This window comes from Danio rerio, chromosome 8 (assembly GCF_052040795.2).
Source record: "Danio rerio strain M-AB ecotype USA chromosome 8, GRCz13ab, whole genome shotgun sequence".
NCBI lineage: Eukaryota > Metazoa > Chordata > Actinopteri > Cypriniformes > Danionidae > Danio > Danio rerio.
In genome coordinates, this window is record NC_141028.1 from 36,870,118 (window position 1) to 36,896,568 (window position 26,451).

Consider the following 26,451-nt stretch of genomic DNA (forward strand, 5'->3'; position numbering starts at 1 on the left):
AGAAAAAAAAAAAGAAAATCCAATCGGTTCACTCTACACACAGCCCCACTCCTTGGTATCGAGCGCAGGCCCGGCCCTACATTTAGATGTTGTATAATATGAAATAGCAGTAAAAATTATGAAAATTGTTATGAAATAGTTTTTCAGTCATGTAGCCTAATACAAATATTTAGTACACTGCACAGTGCAATTATTATTTAAATTTATTATATCCATTATTATTAATATTAGTAAAATCTTTTTAAAAAATTTACTTTAGGCTATACTGCTATTTGCTCATGCAAAATTAAACACCAGAAAATATATCGTAGGCCTATATTAAGAGCTAAATTACAGTTAGCATCATAATTAGTTCAATTATGTGCTGTAGGCTATTGATTGACCAACACCCCCTGTATACAGTTTACACACTGCAGGTCTACAGTTCTGATGTGTATTTTGAATTACTTGTTTTAAATGACAGTAAGACATGCTATATTTAGTTTTTATAGTAAAATATACATTATAATCCAGTACAAAGTAAAATAATATTTATTAGTGGCCTATTGGCAGCGTATAGCCGTTAAGCTTATAGTCTAAGCATGTCATTTATTTATTATTAACATAAATTACAAACTAGCATCCTTATGAATTTATTTCGTTTCTGTATATTTTTATCAAACGAAAAATGCAATGATTTATACTTTGGTTTTAATTTTATTAGAAATTTAATAGCCGTTTAGGCAACACTACTTCTACATGTCATTGGCTCTGATTGCGTTTTTTACAGATAACCTATTTACAAAGATTTTTATTAAACAAGTGCACCACCACAAGATATTTTTGTAGGTGTAAAAATCTAAAAAGTATCATTATCATATTCTTGCCTTATTCATCTTTAATATAAATATAAAATTTAACACATTCATTGATTAAACTAGGGATGCTAACGATTACTCGATTGATTTATTGTCGGTAACCCTTTAAAACCGATAGACCTTATCGATGACCGATTAAGCATGGGCATTTAATAAGTTATGCTTTGCTCTTTGAGATGCGTCCACGATTTCACACATTACATAATCAAGTGTGCGCAGTTTAGGCTACGTTACCCTATGGAGTCGTGCACTCTCTTGACTTTGCATATTGGTTATGCACATATTGGTCATACCTATTATGCTCAGATCTCGTTTATCCGCTGGTGCTGCCATTAATCCGCTGGTCAAGTAATCAAAAAGTAGGCTACATGACGTTTAATTATGGGCAGGTTATTAAGACCAAACATTGGTTGTGCAAACTGTATTACGTTCTCTAAAATTTTAAAGTGTTTTAAGCTACATTATCTTTTATAGACTGGCATAGGCCTAAATACGCATCACGGCCAGACATTTATAGTTTATATAAAAACGAGCGTCACCGTCGCATTTGTTCACATGCTTTAAATTAATGCTTTTTGTCTCCCAAAAATAATATAATAAAGAGAACGATAAAATAACATTATTAACCGTTTAACTGTAAACATTTCTGTTCAGAACGATTAAAGTTGATCTTTTTTTTTCGGTTTTCGTTTCTGTTCCTGAAAAATGTCATTTGATTCTGTTTTTCGTTTCCGTTCCTTGAACCGGTTTGGAGCCCTGTATATAATACGTTTTTCTGCATGTTAAATAATGCTTTATTAACTCAACTTCATGCAGTTCTGAGATCTAATCTAAAGTGAGGAATATTGATGCTTTATAAATCCCTTATAAATGACAATTAAAGGCTCAGAATCATTCATTTATTCATTTATTTTCATTTTGGTTTTCTCTCTTTATTAATTCGGGGTCGCAACAGCGGATTGAACCACCAACTTATCCAGCACGTTTTTATGCAGCGGATGCCCTTCCAGCTGCAACCCATCCCTGGGACACATCCATACACATACACACTCATTTACTACGGACCATTTTAGGCTACCCAATTCACCTGTAACGCATGTAGGAGCACCTGGAGGAAACCCACACCAACACAGGGAGAACATGCAAACTTTACACAGAAATGCCAACTGACCCAGCCAGGGCTCGAACCAGCGACCTTCTTGCTGTGACAGCACTACCTACTGTGTATCAAATAAACAATAAGTGTTTGCAATCATACCTAAACAAATACAATTACTGTAAATTTTAAACATTGCTGAATAACAGGAGTGTCGAAATACAACATCATTTGATAAAACAACAATATAATAATTTAACAATACATTACGTGTAAAGCAATTTTATATTTAGACAAGATTGCAATGATTTACTTTTCATTTGATACAGTTTCATTTGAGCATCTTGTAATAAGTAGAAATTAATAGTCATTTTTTCCCTGTATATAATGTAACTGAGCCTTATATTGTCATTTATAATGGATTTATAAAGCATGAATAGCCCTCGCTTTAGATTAGATCACAAAACTGCATGAAGTTGAGTTCATAAAGCATTTATTAACATACTAAACAACTTATTATATGCCTGAATAATAAGAATTATCAATGTTATTTTGAATAGTTTATTAATCATTTACTTGCACATTCTGAATTATCTAAAAAAAAAACACCTACTACTTTTAAATATCTGGTTTGTTAATGATGTATTTTTCATTACTAAATTAAGTATTGCATTATTTACCAAGTATGAAAACAATCATTAAGCACATTATAATTGTGCTTATAAGTCAATAATATTTGTAATTTATATTTATAAATATAATTTATAAACTGCTTACTAATGTCTATTAATGTAGCGTTAATGCTTAACAAACGTTCAACTAACTATTTGCTAATGTTTCATAAATAATTCATTGTGTGCAGTTATTATAGTGTTACCCAACATTTATATATCTTATTAATCAGGCATATAGTAATGGTTACTCTGTCTAATAATAAATGCTTTATTAACTCAACTTCATGCAGTTTTGTGAGCTAATCTAAAGTGAGGACTATTGATGCTTTATAAATCCCTTATAAATGACAATTAAAATCTCAGCTATATTCTACACAGAAAAAAAGAAATAAATTAAAAGGGGGAGTGATTTATAGCTTTATATATATATATACATATATATATATATGGTGAAGCAGTGGCGCGGTAGGTAGTGCTGTCGCCTCACAGCAAGAAGGTCACTGGGTCACTGGTTTGAACCTCGGTTCAGTTGGCATTTCTGTGAGAAGTTTGCATGTTCTCCCTGCATTCGTGTGGGTTTCCTCCGGGTGCAAAGGCACAGTCCAAAGACATGCTACAGGTGAATTGGGAAGGCTAAATTGTCCCTAGTGTATGAGTGTGACAGGCCCATATGACAGGCTGGCCGGAAGGTGTAAAAAAGTCGTTATCATATGGACAAGTCTAAAACTGAAGGCCTTGTTCCAAAAAGAGCCGACCCCGCAATCATATGGGACTAAGGCCAAAGAAGATATATATATTTTTTTTTTTTCCATTAATTTCAAGATACACAAATGAAACTATCTAATGAAAAATAAATCTTTGCAATCTTATCAAAATATAAAATTACTGTACAGTGCAAACATCACAGAAACACTGAAATGAATCTTGTCATATTGTTAATTGTTGTTTTGAAATGATGTTGTATTTTTATTTTGCAATGTTTAAACTTTACAGAATTTTTTAAATAAGATTGCAAAGATTTATTGTTCATTAGATACTGAGCCTTAAATTGACATTTATAAGGGATTTATCAACTATAAACAGTCCTTAGGTCACAAAACTGCATGAAGTTGTGTTATTATAGCATTTACTAACACACATGGTTACAATTACTATATGCCTGAATATAACATGTATAAATGCTCATTTGAATAGTTTATTAATCATTTAATAACTCATTCTGAATTATCTTAAAAACCACCAACTACTCTTATATACAAATAGTTTGTAAATAATGCAATACATAATATAGTAATGAAAAATGAATCAGTAACAAAGCATGAAAATAGAATTAAGTCAAGTCAAGAATACAGCGTTTGAAGCTGTATTTATAAACTGCTTCCTAAAGTCTATTAATGTAGAGTTAGTGCTAAACTAATGATGTATAGTGTATACTTACTATAAAAGTGTTATTCAGATTTTTTATCTAAAGAGCCGAGATTCAGTTTTTAATATAAAAATCCAAAGCTGACCAATCTCTGGTTTTTAGAGCCAATGGTTCAGTTTTCACCACAGCATGTACTTCCTGTTTGCTCCAGGATCTTCTCTTTATGGGACCTATGGGTGGTTAAAATATAAAAAAGTGGTTTTAGTTGCATAAATGTTCAGTCATTTTTACAACATGTGCTGTTATGTTAGTTTAATATTGTGATAGAAAATGCTAGAAAAATATGTCTTGCCTATTATTAAAAATACTTAAGATGGAGATGGATTAAAAAATACTTCCTAATAACTCCAAATCTGGTTAATGGGGTTACACTTTATTCCATAGTCCAGTTTAGACATTCTTCTAACTATGCGTAACTCTGCAACTACGTTAATTATCTCACCGTAAAGTATTATGTATTAGAGTATTTCAATAAGACTAACGCTCATCTGATTATCAGTAGAGTATTAGCAGACTGTTAGCTCAAGTTTAGCTCAAAACACTACACTGTAACAGATATCTGTTCATTACCAGTTCCTGTATTTTGTGATTTACAAGTGTTTTTTTTTTGTTTGTTTTTTTGTGGTGGTGAATTGCATTATGGGATGTTGATCTCTGCTCTGTGCACTTTTGATGTTGAAAATTCAACTCTACAGTTTAACAAAGTGCCTTTTACTGACATTTTAGTAGTTTGAAATAATATAATGTATAAGAAATAATATATAGAGATAAATAAGTCTTTAGAATAACAGAAAATGTACCGGCAGTTTATTACAAGGTTTCTGTAGCATAATATACAACAACAACCCAAACAAAAAGTCACTTTTTTTTACTTTTTAAGATTAAAAGTTGTTGGAAGAAAGATCAAGATCCCATAATGCAATTCAAAAGCAGAAACAAACAGATTTCATAAAAACAAATTATGAAAAACTGCTAATTTAATTATTATTACTTATTTTTATTAATTTTAGAGTGTAGAGTATTAGCTGACAGTTAAGGTTACCTCAATAAAACCAACTCTCATTGGTCTCAGTAAATAGTACAGCAGACTGTTAGGTTACGCTCAAAATTAGTACAATATGACTAATTCTTATATAAATTTAGTAGAGCATTAGCAGTGTTGATTCTAACAGACAGTCTAATACTGTTAGTTGACAAGTAGTTGCAGTTACTTGTAGTTAGTAGTAGTAGTAAAGTAAATTATCAAAATAAAGTGTAACCAGATATGCAATTAGTATATTTTTCCAAAGTATTTAGCAATATTGTTTAACTAACATGAAATGAGACATCAAGTGCAACTGTACTGAAATCATCATGGAAGTAATGTGCTTCTGTCCTGTTTTACCCTACATGTTATGTAAATGAGCTTGTGCATTTGGACTTGTACAATAACACAAGTCAGTCACAAATTAACTTTAATGATCATACCTCTCTTTTTTGTGAATGCTGGGTCTGCATCACTATCTTCACAGACACTGTACCATGGTGATGATACTTGAGGGGACTCTGAAAGTAAAAATCAAGTCTGAGAGTTGACTTCTCTGCATAAAGCTTACCAAAATATTTATTTGATTTTGTGTTGTTCTTTTTAATGGGTAAAAGCGTGTGATGGTAGCTTAAAAATAGTTTTCAAACATAGCACATACATATCATGATAAAAATAAACATTCTGAAAAAAGAAAAAATCTGATTAGAAAAATAAATAATATTTTTACCTTTTAGATTGGACTTCACCTCCTCCAAAATCACGATCCACTGTAACTTTCTCTGAATGTAAAAACCCACACAAAAATACATCATTTAAAACAATATGGTATATGTTTGCAAATACAAATGTGTATATAACATCCAGAAAATCTGGCACTGTATTACATGTTTGTGTGTAAACCCACGATTTGATCAAGATTCCCCCCTTTAAAATCTGCTGAGCGTCTGTTTTCAAGTCCCAGAAAAACTGAGTTGTGGGAACAGAGCAGTTCTCTTCTGCAGTCATACAGTCATAACACACACATACATATGAAGAGTTTGGTTGCAAAATGCGATAAACGGCATTTTTTGACATTTGGATTTTATTATTGGAAATCACTGTTCAGATGTACCTTAATCTATGTGTCAATTGCTGCCATTAATAACATTTAAGAATGCACATTTTAGGCCAAGTACAAAACGTATTTTTTTTCACAAAACGCAATATCCGTCAGACCAGTTTCTTTACAAAGTGCGATATAACAGTTAGAGAGCGTTCAGGATGCGGCGCGAGCTCAGCATCCCCTGGGAAGAGAGTCATCGCCGGTGAAGTGCTCAGAGTTTGCTCATTGATTTAGCGATAGAAGATGAAGTCTTCAACTTCACAAAAAATTATAAAAAGGCCACAAAAGTGGACCAGAATAAGATACTTCTGCGTCAACAATACACAAATGCAGCAGGGAACGAGTCTCCGCTGATGTCAAGAGAAGGCCTAGGAGCGCCTTTTTTCCTACTCCCCATCACAAGATACCTGTCTGCAAGTGTTCTTTATAAGTTTATTTTTTAAATAATTTCTTAAATGTAGCTGAGTAGCCTATCTGAAGATTTATTTATGTGGTTGCACCTATTATTTAAAATTAATTCTTGTTGTTGTTGATTTATTACAAAGGAACTTAAAGGGCACATGTTGTTATGGAGAAAACGGTTTAGCTTTTTCACAACCAAATAAATAAGCTATTATTATTATTACAGTGAAATAATTCATTAAATATGACATAGCGAGGCAAGTTTGTGTCACGGACTCAGCTCCGCCCGCTCTAATCATACAGGTTTGGTTTTCTGCAGCGGTGTGGAAGGAGCCGCCCCCCACTCTTTCTGTACCAAGCTAAAGGTCATTTATCTAACTAACTTAATCTTACTTATCAAACAAAACATTGATTCACTAGCTTTTGGTAATGGTATTAATGTAGTATAATATAGCCTAAGGTGGATGTAGCGTTTTGCAAAAAAAAAAAAAAAAGTTATGTTATGTTATGTTGTGTACATTCTGGCCAAATCTAACTTAGAATCTTATTATTATTAATCAATCTTTGCATATATTATTCCATGTTTGACAATGTGGGTTGGATTAATATGTAGCATTTTGGCATGTCTTTTTTTACTTAATTATAGACATAAAATTAAATAAAAAATATCCTGGATTTGAAAATATTGTGTTCCTGGCCTTCACTGAGCTCAAGTTATAGTTTAATGTACAAAAATTGTGAATGAACTTGACTGTTGATGTCCTGAAAAATAATGTCAAAATTACCAACATTTTTTTTAAATGGATATATCTCGTTCTGCAATGAAACTCTTTATATACAGTTGAAGTCAGAATTATTAGCCCCCCTGAATTATTAGACAGCTTGTTTATTATTTCCCCAATTTCTGTTTAACGGAGAGAAGATTTTTTTCAACACATTTCTAAACATAATAGTTTTAATAACTATTTCTAATAATCATTTCTAATAATGGACTTATTTTCTCTTTGCCATGACGACAGTAAATAATATTAGACTAGATATTCTTTAAGACACTTCTATACAGCTTAAAGTGAAATTTAAAGGCTTCACTAGGGTAATTAGGTTAACTAGACAGGTTAGGGTAATTAGTCAAGTTATTGTATAATGATGGTTATATGAAATGATATATATATATGAAAGTATATACAGTTGAAGTCAGCCCCCCATAAAAGCAGTTTTAATTTTTTATGAACCATTTTAAGGTCAATATTATTATCCCTCCAATAACTTGCCTAGTTACCCTAATTAACTTAGTGAAGCCTTTAAATGTCACTTTAAGCTGTATAGAAGTGTCTTGAAAAATATCTAGTCAAATAATTTTTACTGTCATCATGGCAAAGAGAAAATAAATCAGTTATTAGAGATGAGTTATTAACACTGTTATGATTAGAAATGTGTTTAAAAAATCTGCTTTCCATTAAACAGAAATTTAGCACAAGAAATAAACAAGGGGGCTAATAATTCTGACTTCAACTGTATATAATTAAAAATATATATTTTATATATAATTTTATAAATATTTTATAAAAAATATTTACATATTTTTATATATAATTTATAATTTTTATTTTGAAAAATATAATTTAGACAGTAGTACTCAAGGGTCCAGGGGTCTGTTCTTCGGACCTCGCTTAAATAATCTAAGAATATATTACAGATCCTGGATCTTTTAATCTTGATAACTCATCTTAGGCTAATTTGGTTCTTCAAAAAAGTTTGCGAATCAGATTAAACTGATCTGAGAGGTGTTGTGACTGTGTGTTGTGACAGATCTATCGATCCTCAAAATCATTATCAGCAATACAACGATTGGCTGACGGCACAGCAGCTTGATGACATCTGATTAATGCACAGTTATCAAAATTACATGAAATCCGTAGTAAACGGTTCGTTAAATCTGATATGCAATAACAGAGTTGTGAGTTACGTGCTGGAGCAGAGCAGTTCTCTTCCTCTGTCATATGGTCATCCTTCAATAAAAGCTGAATATAAAAAATATATATTAGTTAGACAGCAGTACTCAAGGGTCGTGGTCCCCACTATGTCAGACCTTACTGTGTGTGTATTGAGGACTAAGTGTGTTTCACAGCTTCTCTAACATGCCTCTGGTCCCCACAATGTCAGTGCATATGTTCACCAATTAGGACACACACTCTGTTTCATTTCTATATTTTGATTAAGTTAAATAATTACAATTAAATACACCACTACTACAACAACAACTACTATTACTACTACAACTAATAATATTAATAATAATAATAATAATATAATAATAATAATAATTGTTATTATTATTATTATACACACACCTCATCAGAGTTGTGGGTCTCCTACTGGAGCAGAGCAGTTCTCTTCCTCTGTCATATGGTCATCCTTCCATCCTTCAATAAAAGCTGAATAATAAAAAAAAATATATATATATATTAGTTAGACAGTAGTACTCAAGGGTCCCGGTCCCCACTACGTCAGACCTTACTGTGTGTATTCAGGACTAAGTGTGTTTCACAGTTTCTCTAACATGCCTCTGGTACATGCCTCTGGTCCCCACAATGTTACACTAGTGCATACATTCATACATTAGGACACACACTCTGTTTCATTTCTATATTTTGATTAAGTTAAATAATTACAATTAAATGCACTACTACTACTACATCAACAACTACTACAACTACTACTACTAATAAAAATAATAACAACAACATTAAACACACCTCATCAGAGAGTTGTGGGTCACGTACTGGAGCAGAGCAGTTCTCTCCTTCTGTCATACGGTCATACTTCAGCAAAGCTGAATAAAAAAAATAAAAAAAAATATATTAGTTAGACAGCAGTACTCAAGGGTCCCGGTCCCCACTATGTCAGACCTTACTGTGTGTATTCAGGACTAAGTGTGTTTCACAGCTTCTCTAACATGCCTCTGGTCCCCACAATGTTACACTAGTGCATGGGTTCACCAATTAGGACACACACTCTATTTCATTTCTAGATTTTGATTAAGAAAATAATTACAATTAAATGCACTACTACTACAACAACAACTACTACAACTACTACTACTACTACTACTACTAATAAAAATAACAACAACATTAAACACACCTTATCAGAGTTGTGGGTCACGTACTGGAGCAGAGCAGTTCTCTTCCTCTGTCATATGGTCATCCTTCAATATAAGCTGAAAATAAAAAAAATTATATTAGTTAGACAGTAGTACTCAAGGGTTCCGGTCCCCACTATGTCAGACCGTACTGAGTGTGTATTCAGGACTAAGTGTGTTTCACAGTTTCTCTAACATGCCTCTGGTCCCCACAATGTTACACTAGTGCATACGTTCACCAATTAGGACACACACTTCTACTTCTACTACTACTACTAATAATAATTATTATTATTATTAAATTTAAACACACCTCATCAGAGGGTTGTGGGTCTCCTACTGGAGCAGAGCAGTTCTCTTCTTCTCGTCATATGATCATACTTCAATGAAAGCTGAATATAAAAAACACAAAATAATAATTAGACAGTAGTACTCAGGGCTCCTGGTCCCCACTATGTCAGACCGTACTGTGTGTGTATTGAGGACTAAGTGTGTTTCACAGCTTCTCTAACATGCCTCTGGTCCCCACAATGTTACACTATTGCATATGTTCATAAATTAGGACACACACTAAGTTAAATAATTACAATTAAATGCACTACTACAGCAACAACATCTACTACTACTACTACTACTACTACTACTACTAATAATAATAATACTAATAAACATACCTCATCAGAGAGTTGTCGGAGCAGTTTTCTTCTGCAGTCATATGGGCATCTTTCAATGAAAGCTATTTAAAAACAGCTTTGTTATATAAGTCATGTCATGACTATAAAGCTTTCATGACAGTCTTATGAACCCCCCTTTAAAGTAAAGCATTACCCAATTAATTAAACTTTTTTACCCATTAAGACAAGAAGAAGATATTAAGAGATTGATTTCATTATCTCTTATGGATGATGCAAACTCTTTATTTTTGAACAGATTTACCCTTAATCTATATTAACATTAAAAAACTCTTAGCTTTGCTGAATGTATTAAGGATTAATGTATTAAGTAATCAAAATGTCAAACCTTTCTCCAAGGCCAATCACATGCGCCATAGTCAAACGTTATTTCCTCTCCAAAGAAAATATCCCTGATTGCAAAAAGGCACAAATGAGGTTTTCTCTGAACAACGATCTTACTGACAGTGCAGTTAGGGTGCTGATCGTCCTCATGATCGGCATCAATGCTGCAAAACTAAGAGAAAAGAGCAAGCAACATTTTAATTATGCCCTCTCATAGCAATAAAAAGCTAAACTATGGCATGAATACAAACACAATGAATGTAATATATACATGTACATTTAATTGGGGAAAACACTTAACCACCTGTTCTTGTTTTACCATATAAAGTCAAACATAAAGACAGTATTTTTATTATATCTCATATATGCTTTGCTTCCACAAGCTCTATCATTTGTACTCAACCACAAAACTTCCTTTAATAAATGTGGACAACGCAAACTCTGACCTAAAAGATTTAATGAAATGTGTAGGGTTCAAAAACTACAAAAACCTCACATTAGCATCCTCTCTGTGTGTGAATTATAAATACAGTAAACCTTTTGAAGTGGATCAGAACCTTTCCTCAATGTTGTTCTAATACTATTGAACACCTGTTCTTCTTTCTTAGGACAGTTTTAAAGAACTTTTTTTCCACTTCGATTGTTTACAGGTCACACTTTACAATTAGGTTTTATTAGTTAATGTACTTACTAACATGACCTAGTAATGAACAATGCATGTACAGCATTTATTAATCAGTTTAACATTTACTAATTACTAATGCATTATTCAAATCTACATTCATGCTTGTACCAGTAATAATGCATTGCAATAATTAATGCATTGTGCGTGTTCAACTAGTAATGAACAACTTTATTTTCATTTACTAAAGTTAACAAACATGAACAAATACTGTAATAAAGTATTATTTATTGTTCATGTTAGTAAATGCATTAACCAGCATTAACTAATTTAACCTTATTGTAAAAGGCTACCAGTTGACAGCAAATAAATAAATAAAACACACACAGTGAACATTTATGTATTATAATTATTTATCTAAAATAAAACGTTTCTACACGTCATAGAACAATAAATTAAGTACATTTCTAGGACCAGATAGCCCCACATTTTAATTATAACCTCTAACGTTATATTACTACATTAACGTATAAATAGTATATAATAGTGTTATTTCAGGATTAACGTTAAATGTTTAAAGCAATTAACCATTTAAAAAGTACGATACAAGAACTATGAAAACATACCTTAGTAACCTTCTATATATTCGGTTTCCAGTGAATGGGTCTTGTCAGTGGAGCTGGTGATGTGTTTCTCCGCATCTTTTAATGGTTTTATCCTCCGTCGATCCATTTAGCCGCCCGGTGATTGGTGACTGTCTGACCGCGGCTCATGCACTCCACCCCGGCCTCTGACTCACGTAGCACCGGGCAGTTAGCACGTTAGCACATTAGCGCGAGTAACTTTTACTCGTGTAAACAAGTTAAATTACATACCGAACTGTAGTTTGTGTCTTATCAGTGTTATATTAATACGTAATTTGAAACAACATCGATTAAAACACCCAGGAAATTCGTTAAAACATTTAATTAACTATACCTGATAACTGTCAAAATATGCAACATAAGTATTTGTCATATAACCTATTTTATTACATTATGATGGTGAAAAACATTCTAACTTACCCAAAAATTCGAATAATTTGATGATAGATCTTAATTAAGTTGATTAAAGTCGGATTCACTTATGAGATTGCGCATGTGCAGTAGGCAGAGTGTGTGAATTGCGTCAAGTGTGTGTCAGGGTGCAGTACCGCCATCCGACTACAGGACCGCTATAGAGCAGTGCGCCGACACACACTTACACACTCAATTCAGGTAAATGGTCAAGGTGGGGATCAGTGAAAAAACTGCACTAGGCATATCAGCAACGCCCCCTGAGTCTTTTAAAGGCAAAACATAGTGGGGACCGGGCGATCGGTCAGAACGCACAGAGACGAGCTTTTGTGCAAAAATGAACTTAAAGGTGCCTTTAAAAAAGTGTCAAAGTACTTTTGAAAACAAAAAAGCAAACCCCCAATAGGTGGCAGCAAGAGGCCGCTTTATTTGAGTAAAGCATTGAACGATTCATTCAGCCAAAGAAGCCAATAGGATGAACGGACAGTTGAATCAATCCCTGAATCATCGACTCACCCGAGTCTTCTTGGCGAAGGCCTGAATCGTTCGTGCAGGGAAACGTCGCTGTGTATTATTCAGAGATGGCCAACTGTTCTGCTGTTTATTTTATTATACTTATCGCAATGATTTTACTACTACTATCAATAAAATTAATATTAATAATGATAATATTGCCGGAAGTTGTACAGCGCATGCGTCACGTGTTCATCATCAGCATCCATGACAACCGTCCTGTGGCTGTTGTTTGAATCTCGCTGTGTCGATTGGCATCTGATCTCTGCGTCCTCCGTGACAATTTTTCCAGATTATCGATATTATTGATCGTTGGATACGTCGATTGATCGCCTGCTGTTCCCATCACTCAGGTTTGACCCTTTTTATTACGCTGTGCTTTGTGTTTGTGTTCAGTATGTCTTGTGTTCACTACAGGTTCCAGAGTCGACTCACCTACGACTCGCTCCAGTTTGAAGGCCTCAACATCAGCGCGGGGGAGCTGAAGCGGCAGATCATGAGGAGCAAGAGGCTGAAGTTCTGCCAGCTGAAGATCAGCAACGCCCAGACTGATGAAGGTGAGTTGAGGAAAAGACACTTCAACTGTTCTACGCTAACATTAGATGCGTTACATCAGACACTTCTGGAAGCTGTAAGGTGGTGCTGATGCTGACATGTAGGGATGTTTTGGCTGTTTTAAAAGGCTAATGGCTCTCAAAGTATACCGTGCTCCATAATTATGTGCTGATTCTGATTTTATTTTGCTGTCAGAATACACAGATGATGCTCTCATCCCTAAAAACACGTCGGTCATCATCAGACGGATCCCTGCGGCGGGACTGAAGTCCTCAAACAGAAGATTTGTTGGGTAAGTGCTGTGAAATGAGCACACGCGTCCTCTGTTAGATGTTATATGAAGACTCCTGGTCTGTCCCTGGTGTTTTAGTCACACAAGCTCCTTTGTTTTGCAGACATCAAGCTGGACGCTGGCGTGAACCTTCACCTAGAGCTGATCCTTCACTCCTCTCACTGGAGCAGTTGTTGAAGGTATTGAACAAATGAATAGCACAATAGCAATGTAAAGCACACAATATACGCACACGCACTCAGCTTCTTAGGGAGATTTGAGATTGTTTGAAGGGTTGAGGGTGAAAAAGATTCAAATGTGCAAATGCCTGTGAAACAGACTGAGAATCTGGCTGAGGCAAAGGCGTCAGAGGAGGACAAGCTGAAAGCGGTGATGTACCAGTCCAGCCTGTGCTACTACTCCAGCAGGTGAGCGTTCAGACACTGACAGGTTTGCTTTGTGAGAGATGTCTGAGCTGATTCTCATGGTTCTGATGTTCACTAGTGAGGCCATGAGGCTGCTTGGGATCCCGGGACACCACATTAGGCACTGCCCCACTAATGTGGTAACTGGGTTTTCCAAGCTCACGGTTGCTGTGAACTTGAGCTCTTGTCCTCATCAGTCAGATTGTTTGCTCAGAGTTTGACTGTCACTCCTCAATTCACAGGGCAGCCGCTCCGCGCCGCACAAGCGCATCCGGAAGAGCACAGGGATTCCCCGCAGCTTCCTGTTGGAGGTGGACGACCCAGACCGAAAGGGAGTCATGATAGACGGCAGCGGCCGATACGTCATTCCCATCATAGACGCGTGAGTAAACTGTACTTGGCATAGCCGCATGTTCTAGTGTTTGTCCAAATCTCACATGATGTCTGCTTGTGTGTGTTTGCGCTCGATCTGTTCAGTGAGGCCTATGCTGCTGAGAAGAGAAAGAGGCCGTCCTTCTCCTGCCACACCGAGCCTTTGCCCTCCTCGTCCTCAGCAGGTGCGGCATCTTCGGTCCGGGACGCCGGAGGGAAACGGTCCCGCTCCCCATCTTCACCAGAGACGCGCGGCGACCAGAAGAGACCACGTCGCTGAGAGACCTTCATCCAAGAGACCTGGAGCCGACGTGTAAATATTGTACATAGTTTATTAATAAAAGATAATAAAGATTATAGCCGCATGAACTGTGTGGACTGGTTAACCTTCACTCCAGCAGTGCAACACACACATACACACATACAGGCATACATGGTTTATGATGTCAATGTGACTTTTTGGTGGTTTACGGGGACATACCTTTGCCAACATCCTACGAACATAAAACTTGTGCCAAAAATTTTTATTTGAGCTACAAAAGGCAAACAACGCTTAAAAACAGCAATTTTAGTTTCACAACACACTCAAATTAACTATGTGACATTTCACAGGCTTATGGGGACAGACAAAATCATGGTTTACAAGGTCTGTTTACATGTTACACACAAACCTAGCCCCTTCATGGTTTAAAAGGACTGATTAACACATTTTACATATCACACTATTCTGCCATTGCAGTAAGGGTGACAACAGAACAGACTCTGGCTTTCCTCAGCTAGACACCTGCTAAACCCATCTCAGTTGCTAAGGTTCTGCCTGTCACTTCTTAAATGACAAAATACTATTTTGCTTATAATACACTTTTGATTTAACAATTCTGTAGGCTTATTGTGTTGTATCAGTTAAACAATCTGTTTAATGTACTGTTGAACAATAACCTGAAAAAGACAGCATTTTAACATTAAAGTATGAAGAGTTAATTGTTTAAGGGCTTTTGCTCTTATTTTATAGGACAGTAGATATTTTGAAAGGCAACTTCAGATAAAAAAAGAACATAATTGGCAAAGAACCTTCAACCATGAACAACCAGAAGCACAACTGTACGATAACATATTCATTATTTTATTCTTTTACTTGGCCAGAACACAAATGTTCCCCTCTGTGAACTCTGTGTGGAGTTTGCATGTTCTCTGTGTTGGAGTGGGTTTCCTCCGGGTGCTCCGGTTTCCCCCACAGTCCAAAGACAAGCGGTACAGGGGATTGAATACACTAAATTGTCCGTAGTGTGTGTGTATGAGTGTGTATGGATGTTTTCCAGTGATGGGTTGCAGCTGGAAGAACAACCGCAACGTAAAACATATTCTGGATAAGTTGGTGGTTCATTTCACTGTGGAAACCCCTGATAAATAAAGGGGTTAAGCCGAAAAGAAAATGAATGAATGAATGATTACAGCTTATAAACAAACTAATGGTATTTTAAGATTTAATTAAGTCGTTCAACAGATTATTCTTTTTCAAATTTAAATATTTATACTAGAACACAACATGGTAGTGCACTAGAATACTGTCAAATACAAAACATTGCCACTCAATGACAGAAATAAAAAAATAAACTTTTTTTATTTTACTTTTGAAGTCCAGGAAAACAGCAGGGGAACTAAACATGTATATACATTTTATTATGAAATGCATCAACTATTATCGCTCTGACAAGAACAAAAAAATAGATGGATAAAAATAGATAAAAAGATAGATAAAAAGAAAAAAAGATAAAACTAGACATAAAAGTTTGATTCCACAAATTGAATGATACATACAGAATGATATGAACACAAAACAGATTAAAAACTAAATTTCGTAATGTGACAGTAATATAATGTGTTATAATGTGACTAATTAATATCATACACATTTTCACTTTTTTGTCACAGTGACAATATTTGACCATTTTCAAACATGTAAATAAAAAACAAAAAACATGTCTTTTTGCTACTCAACACTGTTGTAAATGTTTAGTCTGAGGGACTGCATTTGTGGGTTATGTATTTTTGTGTGATGGGTATTGCCCAGGCTCATGAAGCAGACGTGGACCTGGACTGTGGAGCAGTACCAGACTGTGGAGTAGTGGCAGACATGGGTTGAGAAGCAGAGGCAAACTGTAGAGCAATGTAGAGACTACCCTAGAGTGATGATGGACTGTGAAGCACTGGCATGGAACAGAAGTGGGTTTGAAAATGGTTAAATATTGTCACTCTGTGACAAGGAAAAAAAATGAAAATGTGTATAATAATAATCAGTCTTTTGAACTCATTACAGCCTTCACGTCTGCTTTTGTCCATGGTCTTCTCATGTAGGTTGTTCTGCCAGTGCTAGAGCCTGAAAGCAAACAAGATGATTAACTGTTAGCATCACTGACTTTTAATAGATCATATCAACTGTTCATCAATATCGTTTAAAAGTCTCTTTCTTGGAAAAAAGGTTAATCCTTAGGTGTGCACTTACACCATGGTTATACATCACACAACTACATGATTTAACAGCAACATATGCGAGTATAACTTTCAGTAGCTGCTTTGAATCATTGTGGACTATTGAAAGTGATATGACCTTTCCATGTAAAGACTTTTCTTAATTTTAAAAAAAGGCAATCAATAATTTCATAATATTCCCTATTATATTTTTCCACTGGAGAAAGTCTTCCGTTTTTTAGTTTAGCTGAATAATAAAAATGTAAAAACTGCAAAGGTCAATATTATGAGCACAAAAAATAAAATAAAAATATATGAAATTATAAAAATTAAAATTTATTTTTTGATTTTTTTGTCAGCCAGATATCGCAGAGCCCTATTTAAAAATGGCCAGATACAAAAGAGAAAGTGATAAATGGAAGACATTGACGAGAAATGTAGCATAGGAAAAAGCATTTGTGCATTTGCGCTACAAGCACTGCGATAGAAAGTCTGAACGTGTATTGAGTGCTGCTGGAAACATTGCGACTCCAACTAGGTCTGCTTAATCCAGACAATGTGTCAGCATGTTAGCTTTTCTGTCAAATAATTTACCAAAAACAGTGGAGAGTTAGTAGCCTGCGCTGTTTTTTCCTCAACATCTCACTTATATTGTTATCAATAGGCTAATATTTTTTGTTCTTCTTTTTATTATTATCATTATTATTATTTTTAGTTACTATTTATATTATCACTGATACTGAAAAGTGTTATTTAGGCTATTTGTGAAGTTCTTAAAAATGTAACATTTAATTATTATACAGGAGGGGGGAACCAGTGAATATTGTCCTCACCACTTAAAAAAATGTGTAAATAAAAACAAAAAAAAAAACTAAAAATAAAGGATAAAAGGAAAAGCATGCTCTTCATCATTTTTCATAATCTGATTTGTACATGCTGCTGTGTGTGTGCACTTAGGCTAGACGAGCAGAGTACACACATCTAAAGTTATCTTACTGTGAGCGTTTTAATGGTCAAATAGGTGTCAAAATGCTGTGTTCAGTGATCATTTATTCATTTATAAGATGCTTAAAGCACAGTTTGTTTCATATTTTTATTCTATTGTACATATTTCCCTTTGCTCATTTACAGGGAGGAAAATAACTGCATATATACAGTTGAAATCCGAATTATTAGCCCTCCTGAATTATTAGCAACCATTTTCCACCAATTTCTGTTTAATGGAAAGAAGATTTTTTTTCAACCCATTTCTAAACATAATAGTTTTAATAACTAATTTTTTATAACTGATTTCATTCATCTTTGTTATGATGACAGCACATACTTTACTATATATTTTTCAAAGTACAAGCATTCAGATTAAAGTACAATTCAAAGGCTTAATTAGGATAATTGGGCAAGTCATTAATATTGACCTTAAAATAGGTTTCAAAATATTTAAACCTGCTTTTATTCTAGCCAAAATAAAACAAATAAGACTTCCTCCAGAAGAAAAAAAATATTATAGAAAATACTGTAAAAAAATCCTGAATTTGTTAAACATCCTTTTGGAAATATTTATTAAAAAAATATAAATAAAAAATTCACAGGAGCGCTAATAATTTTGACTTCAGCTGAAAAATCGTTTTGAATAATCTTGTTTGCAATTATGACAAAAATAATCGTGATTATGATTTTTCCCATAATAGAGCAGCCCTTACTGTATGTGTAATGTAGCCTACAGTAGATTATGTGATGTGATCAATTAAAAAATACATTTTCTTTTTTCTTAGTAATAAACATGCTTTTACACTATACTGTATGCTTTAGAAAAGATACAATAGATGGTGAGAAGTATAGCCCCAGGCTGCAAAAATTAAACAAATATAAGAATGAAGTTGTTTAGCCTTTATAGCGCCCTATTAAATTGTGTTGGGGTAAAAAGAATGTTTACATTTCTTTGACTATCATGGCGATGTTATTACCTCAAATCTTAAACGTGCGCACATTGCAAGAAATGAAAATCGCGTCACAGCACACACTACAAAATATTAAGGTTATCGAGTCAATGAAACACATCACCTGATAGCAGTATAACTTGCTTTATCAATAATTATTATTATTTATTATAGGCCAGGTTACAAATATTTGAAAATCTGTCACTACATGCCAAACACTCAAAATAGGTTCCCTTTTGCATAGCTATTAGTGGCAGTTATGAATTAAATAAATGGGCATATCGGCACGTAAGGTGAGTCGCCTATTATTTATCGTCTGTTTATTTTTCTCTGTTCATTTCTTTCACATGCATGCAGAGTGAACAGTCTGTGCTGTTTCTGCTTGTTTAATAGAGCGCCTCCTCTTATAGCCGGCCTATTTCGGTATAAAGGACAAAAAAATTTTTTTTTATATACTGTATGCTATTCTATCCCCTATATTAAACACAGCAAATGTATAATTAAATATTAGAAACATAAATATTTTAAGTTTCTAAAAGCACATTTTAATGTTTAAGCATTGTTTATTTGCCGTCGGCGTCGATGATGTGCACCTCTCAAAAAATGTAACTACAAGTCGCAACGACACAGAGCGCAAGGTCGTGATTTGTTTGATGGTCGTGATTGGTCGGCTTGGCAGCGCTGACAAGTCTGGGGGCGGGACCAAGAGCCGTGCGAGTGGTGCGAGCCCAATAGAGCGATTGTTTACACGTGTGGAGTCCCATGAAGGAGCTCTGGATAGAAAGTTTTGTTTTGTGTTTATCTCATAGTTAAAGTTGTTCCACGTCCGCCGGTTCCAGCCTCAAAATGAGCGAGTTTGAGTCACTTGCATGTTCAGGAAGCGTTTAGAAAAAACAAAACAACAGCGAAGAAACTCAACACAGAGGAACATTAACACCTCACTGCCAACTAGCGTTTTGAAAGTGTTAATGCAGACCAACAGAGACATTGCGCAGAAGTAAAATAAACAGCTACGCGGGTTGCATGTGCCGTGGGTTACGCCGATCATAACGCAGAAGTATAAACCAGGCTCTATAAACTTTAATTTCATAAGTGCATACAATATAATATTAATAATAATAAGACAATTAGCATGTTTATCAGGGTAGACGACATGCAGTGAGTGGATAATTCCATATGTGCAATATGTACATTTAAATCTCTCCATTTTGCTGTAATGGCTGTGCTGTGTTTGACTGGCAATAGCTTTTAGATTATAACCCGCGACCCACTTATTAATATGCAGCCTTTTTTGATTACATGGGGCCAGTTGCACCAGCAGTGTGTAAGTTAAAATGAAGCCTAGTTGTGACTTAAAGGGACACTAATTTACAATGTACGCACTACTAAATATTTCTGTGTTGCAGCATTTCACTCAGTTTAAACCTAACGCTGTGTTCCAACTAAAAATTTACCGCAGCCTCCCCCCATGTATAATGGTAGAAAAGAGATGACGGTGAGATTAGTTTACATCGAGGAGCTTGCGATGATCTCCCTCTATTCACAGCCTTATTTTCTTCCTAAATCTCGCATTTCTTTCGGTTTGTGAATGAAGAGTTTAATTTTGTTTCAAGAAATGTTTTGTGTTAACATACATTTCTTTATGACTGGGTTTTTTCTCCCTGCTATTTTTTCTTTAACGTGTAGAATATTTAAAAAATCAAGTTTTATGTTTTGATAACTTTGTGTAATTTGTGTGCATTCACAGCAAATTTTCAAAGAACAGTTATATGTAGATGCATTAGTTGCAGAATTCTAAATCAGTTTAACGATTGAAACACTTTTTATTTGATATTAGGTGATTTAATGCAACTATGTATGGCTTTACGGAGAGCTTATGACCTTACTAACTACGGTTTGCCTTAAGAGCATGTGGTGCAACCGAAGTAAAAACAACTTTAGTTATAAACATGCCAGTAGTTATTATTATTATTATTATTATTACTACTACTTCTATTATTATTAGGCAATTTTCTGAAGCAACCCCTGGAACCAATTTAGTGCTTTTGGGTTGTTGTTGTTTTCGGTTAAAGCGCAATGCCCCATTAACACCTCAGACAGGCTGCTTCATTAATAGCCAAACATTTTGTTTGAGATGAGGGCAGGGGTATATCTTGAGTATATTTCACAAGCAAGGTTGACACAAAATCCCCGGTTATATACCTTTTACCTATAGGCCAACTTCTGGTAATGTAGGCTTATATAGGCTGTTTCTATTCACAGCAACTTATGGACTGAACTACGTGTTAATTAAAATTTCTATATTAGGCTCGTAGCAATTGATATTGGGAGTCATGGAATATTGTTTGCATTTATTTTGCATATTGTTTGCAATATCCTACTTTAATAATAATAATAATAATTAATATTATATTAAAAAGTTTTTTCTATTTCTAAATAAATAGCCTACTGTAAATTAGGCCTACAACCATTAATGATTTATATATGAAATTAGAAATGAAATTCTTAATAATATTTGTAAAGGAAACAAAAATAGGTCTTATATGTGCCGTTATATATATTTCAATTAATATGGAATATAAGTGCATGTTTTCACCAAAACTATGATAGATTTTTTTTTTAAATGTGTGATTGTGTAAAACAATATACTTTGCAAATAAAATAATGTTTTTTTTTTCTCTCTCTCTAAAGAAATTGTTACCACCTCGTTTAGAGCATCATTATGGGCATTTTACGTTATAACTAATGTGGGTCAAACAATAGATCTGTGACAGAGAAACTACAGGTTTTGGGACACACTCGTCACTACATCATTCTTTTCCTAAACGACACATTGTACTATGATATTTCTGCCGCGAGTTACGTTGTTGTTTGGGAAACCCAGCCCTGGTGCAGAGCCAGAGGAAGAAGCGTGCTGCGCTTGTGGAGCAGATAAGAAGCAAGAGAAACTTCTAGACCAGGGGAGAGTTTCCCAAACAACGACATATATCTGAATGAAGGGGTAATCTACTGTATTTTAGCCTAATTATTATTTCTAATGTTTACACACTGTGAAATAGGCTAATCCAATCTTAAAAAAACACACACACTAAATCATTTTTTGTGAATTGTTTTTATTCCAAGCTAAATAACATTTTAGAAAATGTTGCATATCAAGCTGTTGGTATCTCCTCGCGGTTGAAATTGGCTGTTATGCGAAAAAAAACAAAAACAAATATTAGCTCGCAGGCTAGTTGCTTTTTAGATTTAATTTAAGCCTATATTCAGCTGACAGCGCACACTCAGCCGCGATACAGAGAGAAAAAGTAAATAATAGATTCTTTAATGTAAACGACTAAGAAAAACTTCGGCTATATACTCGGGAGAGGACGTAATGAGATCTAGACTGGCTGTAAAATATATACACCAATAGTAATAGTTAATCAACGCATTTTATTTAAAAAAAATCTACTCATTTTAATATTGCGATTTTTACATTTTTTAGATAATGTCTGTTTTTATTAACTTTTCTGTCATTTATTTCAAATTTGTCATTATTTTATTAATTTGATGATGTTAATATTTTACATAGGCTATTTTATATACACATCTAAAATCATTCAAATTAAGGTTGTGACGATGAGGAAATTTCCCCACCGGTTAATCGACATGTGACAACACCGGTAATACCGGTATCATAGTGGGGGTCGGGGTTTCCTCTTTTCTTTCTGCTTTTAAATAGCTTATAAATGCATATAATACTTTCACTTTCAGTTTTGCGGGAATTGCCAATTCGGCGTAAATTGTTTGAATGGACGAATGTGATGAATGTTAGAATGTTTTTAAAACGAATAAGAAAATAAAATAGCAAGATAAGTAATTAAATTGCACAAAGTTTAAATAAGATTAAACGAATGAACAAGAAACAAATATAAAAGAAAAGCTTTCAAAATTACATTACAAAAATGACAGGTTGACACAGTCTTTAAAAAAAAATAAAAAATAAAACATTGTAAATTGGAATTTATTAACAGTGAGGTTTACTTGTTCTTTGCGAGGAATCCTGGCCAATATGTTGACCATCTCTGGCTTAAGATGGGATCTTGTGGGGCTTACTATGTTCCCCATCGTGCTGAACACACCCTCAGATGAGCAGCTTGTTGCACGTAAAGATACTTTTTGGTTACATTTGCTAACAGGGGGAACATGTTTGGTTGTCTTTTGTTGTCCTACCTGACTTCAATAGAGTGGAGGAACTATGACGTCAATTTGTATGCAAAAACCCGGAAGCGAGTTAGCATTTTAGCACTTCCGGTTCCCTCGTCCCAAAGTCAATGGGTTTTTTGAATGGGGTTTCAGTAAAATCGCTCAAATAAGGTCCGTGGCTAACACCAACTCAATATACTTTCACGTTTTGTTCTACGACATAAAACACATCAGTTACAGCACACTCTTCAACTTTTAAATCGATTATGCTTCTTTAAAAAGACGGTTGCTATCAAGTTGCTAAATGAGACTACAGGCTGCGTCGGGGGCATTATACGTCATCGAGCTGATCTGGTCTGGAGCGCAGCTCGCTTGGGCGTTTGGATTAGTCTGTGATTTAAGTATTTTCAGAATAGTATTTTATAGTTTGTTGTATTATTCTAATTGAGAATTCAGATTGTGTGTAGATAATTCCTTCACATGTAAAGGCTGTCGAGACAGATTCATTTGTTGATCATTCATTTTAATTAAACGATAATATGAAGATACTGCTCAGTTTCTTTCCTGCTCTCAGTAATGCAAACGTGTGAATAAATGTGTAAAAATACATGCATGTTAACTGTCATTTTAACGTGATCAAGTGATTTCTCGTCTTTTTTTCTTCATCAACACATTTAACTCTGTCATAACTGCAATATTTACACTCCTCCATAAAACGTATAGCAGATGTGACTGTATTGGGCTGTTTTTCGCTGTACTTCGTGACACAAAAGGAATATTGAATGTTATTCTGTGTCCATGATGATGAAACCTGCAGGCATTTGATAGACTTGTTCCTCCTCACGCCGTCGTCTGTTAAGGTAAGCGGGCTGTGTGCACGCGAGCGATACACTTATTTAAATATGTCTCATAATAATACTATATAGGCACATTTATACACATTTTTTAAACTTTTAGAACAACCGCAAAGCAAAACATGTATTTCCCACGTAAAAACGATCCAAAAGGCACAAAGGTCTATGTGTGTTTGCGTATTTATTAGTTTATAATATATAGCGTGGATTACAATATAATATACTGAGAGATTAACTCTTTGTCATGGACGTTATTTCTAAAAATAAGCTTGATAAGTCGTCTGTAGTAGGGTGGGGCTGACGTCACTGACGAGCGCCCCGAGGGCGCTGTAGTCCGTTTATAGCCTTATGTTAGCTTTTTAAGTCTTGCGTTTGCATTTAAGATCCAAAAGTGCTCAATGTTATATTTTCGTGTGACAATTATCCGGCTGAACAAAACGTGTAAGTGTAATGAACAGTGTTTGAACACAGAGCGTATTATTCGCAATCTTCGAAAACCCTATGGGAAAATCCTATAGGGATTTTCACGAGGGAACCAGTTTTATGCTAGCAGCCGATTAGCCTACAAAGTGACGTCATAGTTCCTAGTTCCTCCACTCTATTTCTTAATGTATTATTTAGCCTATTGCATTATATATTAATAGCTTAGTCCTTATGAACAATCCGTTTATAATATAGCCTTATTAACGAATTTATAGGCTAGTGAAGAATAAACCGAATATGAAATATGATCCTTGCATAATGATCACAACTAAACAAGCTAGCACTCATTTTATATATAAACTTTAAATAAAAAAGAAAGAAATGTTAAGAAATTAAACATTGTGTAAAAAATCTAAAGACAGGCTAAATAAAAGTAATTTTATTTAACAGGCTAAAAAAATAATCAACATGTAAATGTATAAATATTTCGATAAGTATTGTTATGGAATATTTATAACTATATGATCTTGCTTTTTTTGGTTATATCCATACAAGCTTTGAGCTCTCTTACAAGCACAGTTGACAGGCGCAGGTGTCTTATGTCACTGTCAGTGGCGGATTACACACAGCATACCCTGGCAAGATGTTTTATTTGTTGCCGATTGGCGTGTTGTTCCTTTTTTAAAACACCTTTTGTTTTTAAAATCCCTCAAGGTAATGTTGTCTATCGAGTTATATAGTCTCCCTCGGAGATATTGTAGTTCAGTAACATGCTTCGCAGCATATAACCGTGAAGCTTAAATAGGCTGAGCATATTTTTATTAATTTTAAGACACATTAATACAAACTAGCCACCGTTTGATTTTTTTTCGTTTACGTATATTTTTATCAATCGAAAAATGCAATGAATAGTTTAATTTGGTTTTCATTTTATTAGAATTAATATAATTAATAGGCTACACAACTCCTATTGGCTCGAATTGCGTTTTGACAGATAAGGCGTGACTTTCTGGCTCAAAGATATTTGTGCCTGTTAATTTCAGCGCTGTATTTTGACAGATTTCGCAAAGGCTTCAGCTGTTCTACCTGTCAGCTGGTACCAGCCTCAGTTTTGCGACTTGACCTGTGTGGCGTTTCGATGTCTGAATGATAGCGAGAGAGAGATGAGATCAGACCTCAGATTCGATGTGTTGCCGCACTTCACAGTTACTTTATAGCAATTTTTAATATTGGCTCACCTAAATTAACTTTTCATTTATTAAAAGCCGAAATATTTCCAGACAGATGAAGCAACTTTCGGTTTTTAAAGACAGCGGCCTCAGTGATAAAAGACGCGCGCACACAGGTTACATTCTTGTACGCATATTCATCTTTTATTTTTTTACATGAAATGCATAAAGTGCAAAAAAGAAGAGCTGAACTTCGGAAAAAGTGCTCACTTCAGTTGCCGTGATGATTGCTTTGTTTCTTTGCAGTTGGCTTGTCGATGGCGCGGCATTGCTACATCATTCTTGTTTTAATAAAAATAAGATATTTATTATTAAACACTGTGAGATGATGGTCGCGTGATTTTTAAAATGAGAGTATGCCTTGCATATTTATTCTCACGTGATAAATGAAATATGACGCATTACTATGTTCAGATTTTAATTATAAAGCATGCTCTGGCCTTAAGTAAATTATTACGAATTCTATTTTCCATTTAATTAAAATAAATATTTAATAAAAAAATAAATAAATAAAACGAATACTTAGAAAAAACAAATGTGAGGACGGTGTCACGGTAAAAACGTGATGTCACCGGTGTTGCGTCTTAAAACCGGTATCACCGTCAACACCGTCTATCGTGGCAAGCCTAATTTGCTTTTTTAACTTGTGAGAGAAAAGCGAATTTTACCTGTCAGTGGCTGCACATTGCTCCTAAATAGCATAAAGCATTTCTTTCTTTTGTAACATTCTTTTTTTTTTTTTTTACTTTAACCCATTAAAAGAAAAAGTGTCATAATAAATACAATTATTATTAAAAAT

General features: G+C 34.4%; 2 protein-coding genes across 36 annotated transcripts in view; one reads left to right on the forward strand and one right to left on the reverse strand.

Annotated features, from left to right (window-relative positions):
• Positions 1 to 26,451, reverse strand: part of LOC141375838 (uncharacterized) — a 488,480-nt gene that overhangs the window by 286,943 nt on the left and 175,086 nt on the right. For 4 of the 34 annotated variants that reach the window (XR_015944757.1, XR_015944758.1, XR_015944756.1 and 1 more), the window contains one exon: positions 16,158 to 16,932. The exons of 29 other annotated variants lie outside the window; for them this stretch is intronic. The gene's annotated coding sequence lies outside the window, so the exon portion shown is untranslated. Of the gene's footprint in view, positions 1 to 16,157; positions 16,933 to 26,451 lie in introns of those variants that run through there. One more of the 34 variants, XR_015944759.1, reaches the window with a different exon arrangement.
• Positions 13,156 to 16,289, forward strand: LOC141375829 (E3 ubiquitin-protein ligase RBBP6-like). Of its 2 annotated transcripts, XM_087265042.1 has the most exons (7): positions 13,156 to 13,489; positions 13,683 to 13,779; positions 13,883 to 13,958; positions 14,098 to 14,186; positions 14,263 to 14,323; positions 14,426 to 14,565; positions 14,661 to 14,922. In XM_087265042.1, the coding sequence occupies exons 1-7, from the start codon at positions 13,330 to 13,332 to the stop codon at positions 14,833 to 14,835; spliced, it is 798 nt and encodes a 265-aa protein (XP_087121168.1). In that variant the 5' UTR covers positions 13,156 to 13,329; the 3' UTR covers positions 14,836 to 14,922. The 2 variants fall into 2 exon arrangements, with proteins under 2 accessions (XP_087121168.1, XP_087121169.1); XM_087265043.1 differs by lacking the exon at positions 14,263 to 14,323 and having other exon boundaries at positions 14,661 to 16,289.

What these genes read in the sequence shown, in the direction of transcription:
- LOC141375829 (XM_087265042.1), top strand. Translation starts at nt 13,330, where the DNA reads ATGTCTTGTGTTCACTACAGGTTCCAGAGTCGACTCACCTACGACTCG. An exon ending in GGCACTGCCCCACTAATGTG is followed by an intron (nt 14,324 to 14,425) that starts GTAACTGGGTTT and finishes CTCAATTCACAG; the next exon opens with GGCAGCCGCTCCGCGCCGCA. An exon ending in GTCATTCCCATCATAGACGC is followed by an intron (nt 14,566 to 14,660) that starts GTGAGTAAACTG and finishes CGATCTGTTCAG; the next exon opens with TGAGGCCTATGCTGCTGAGA.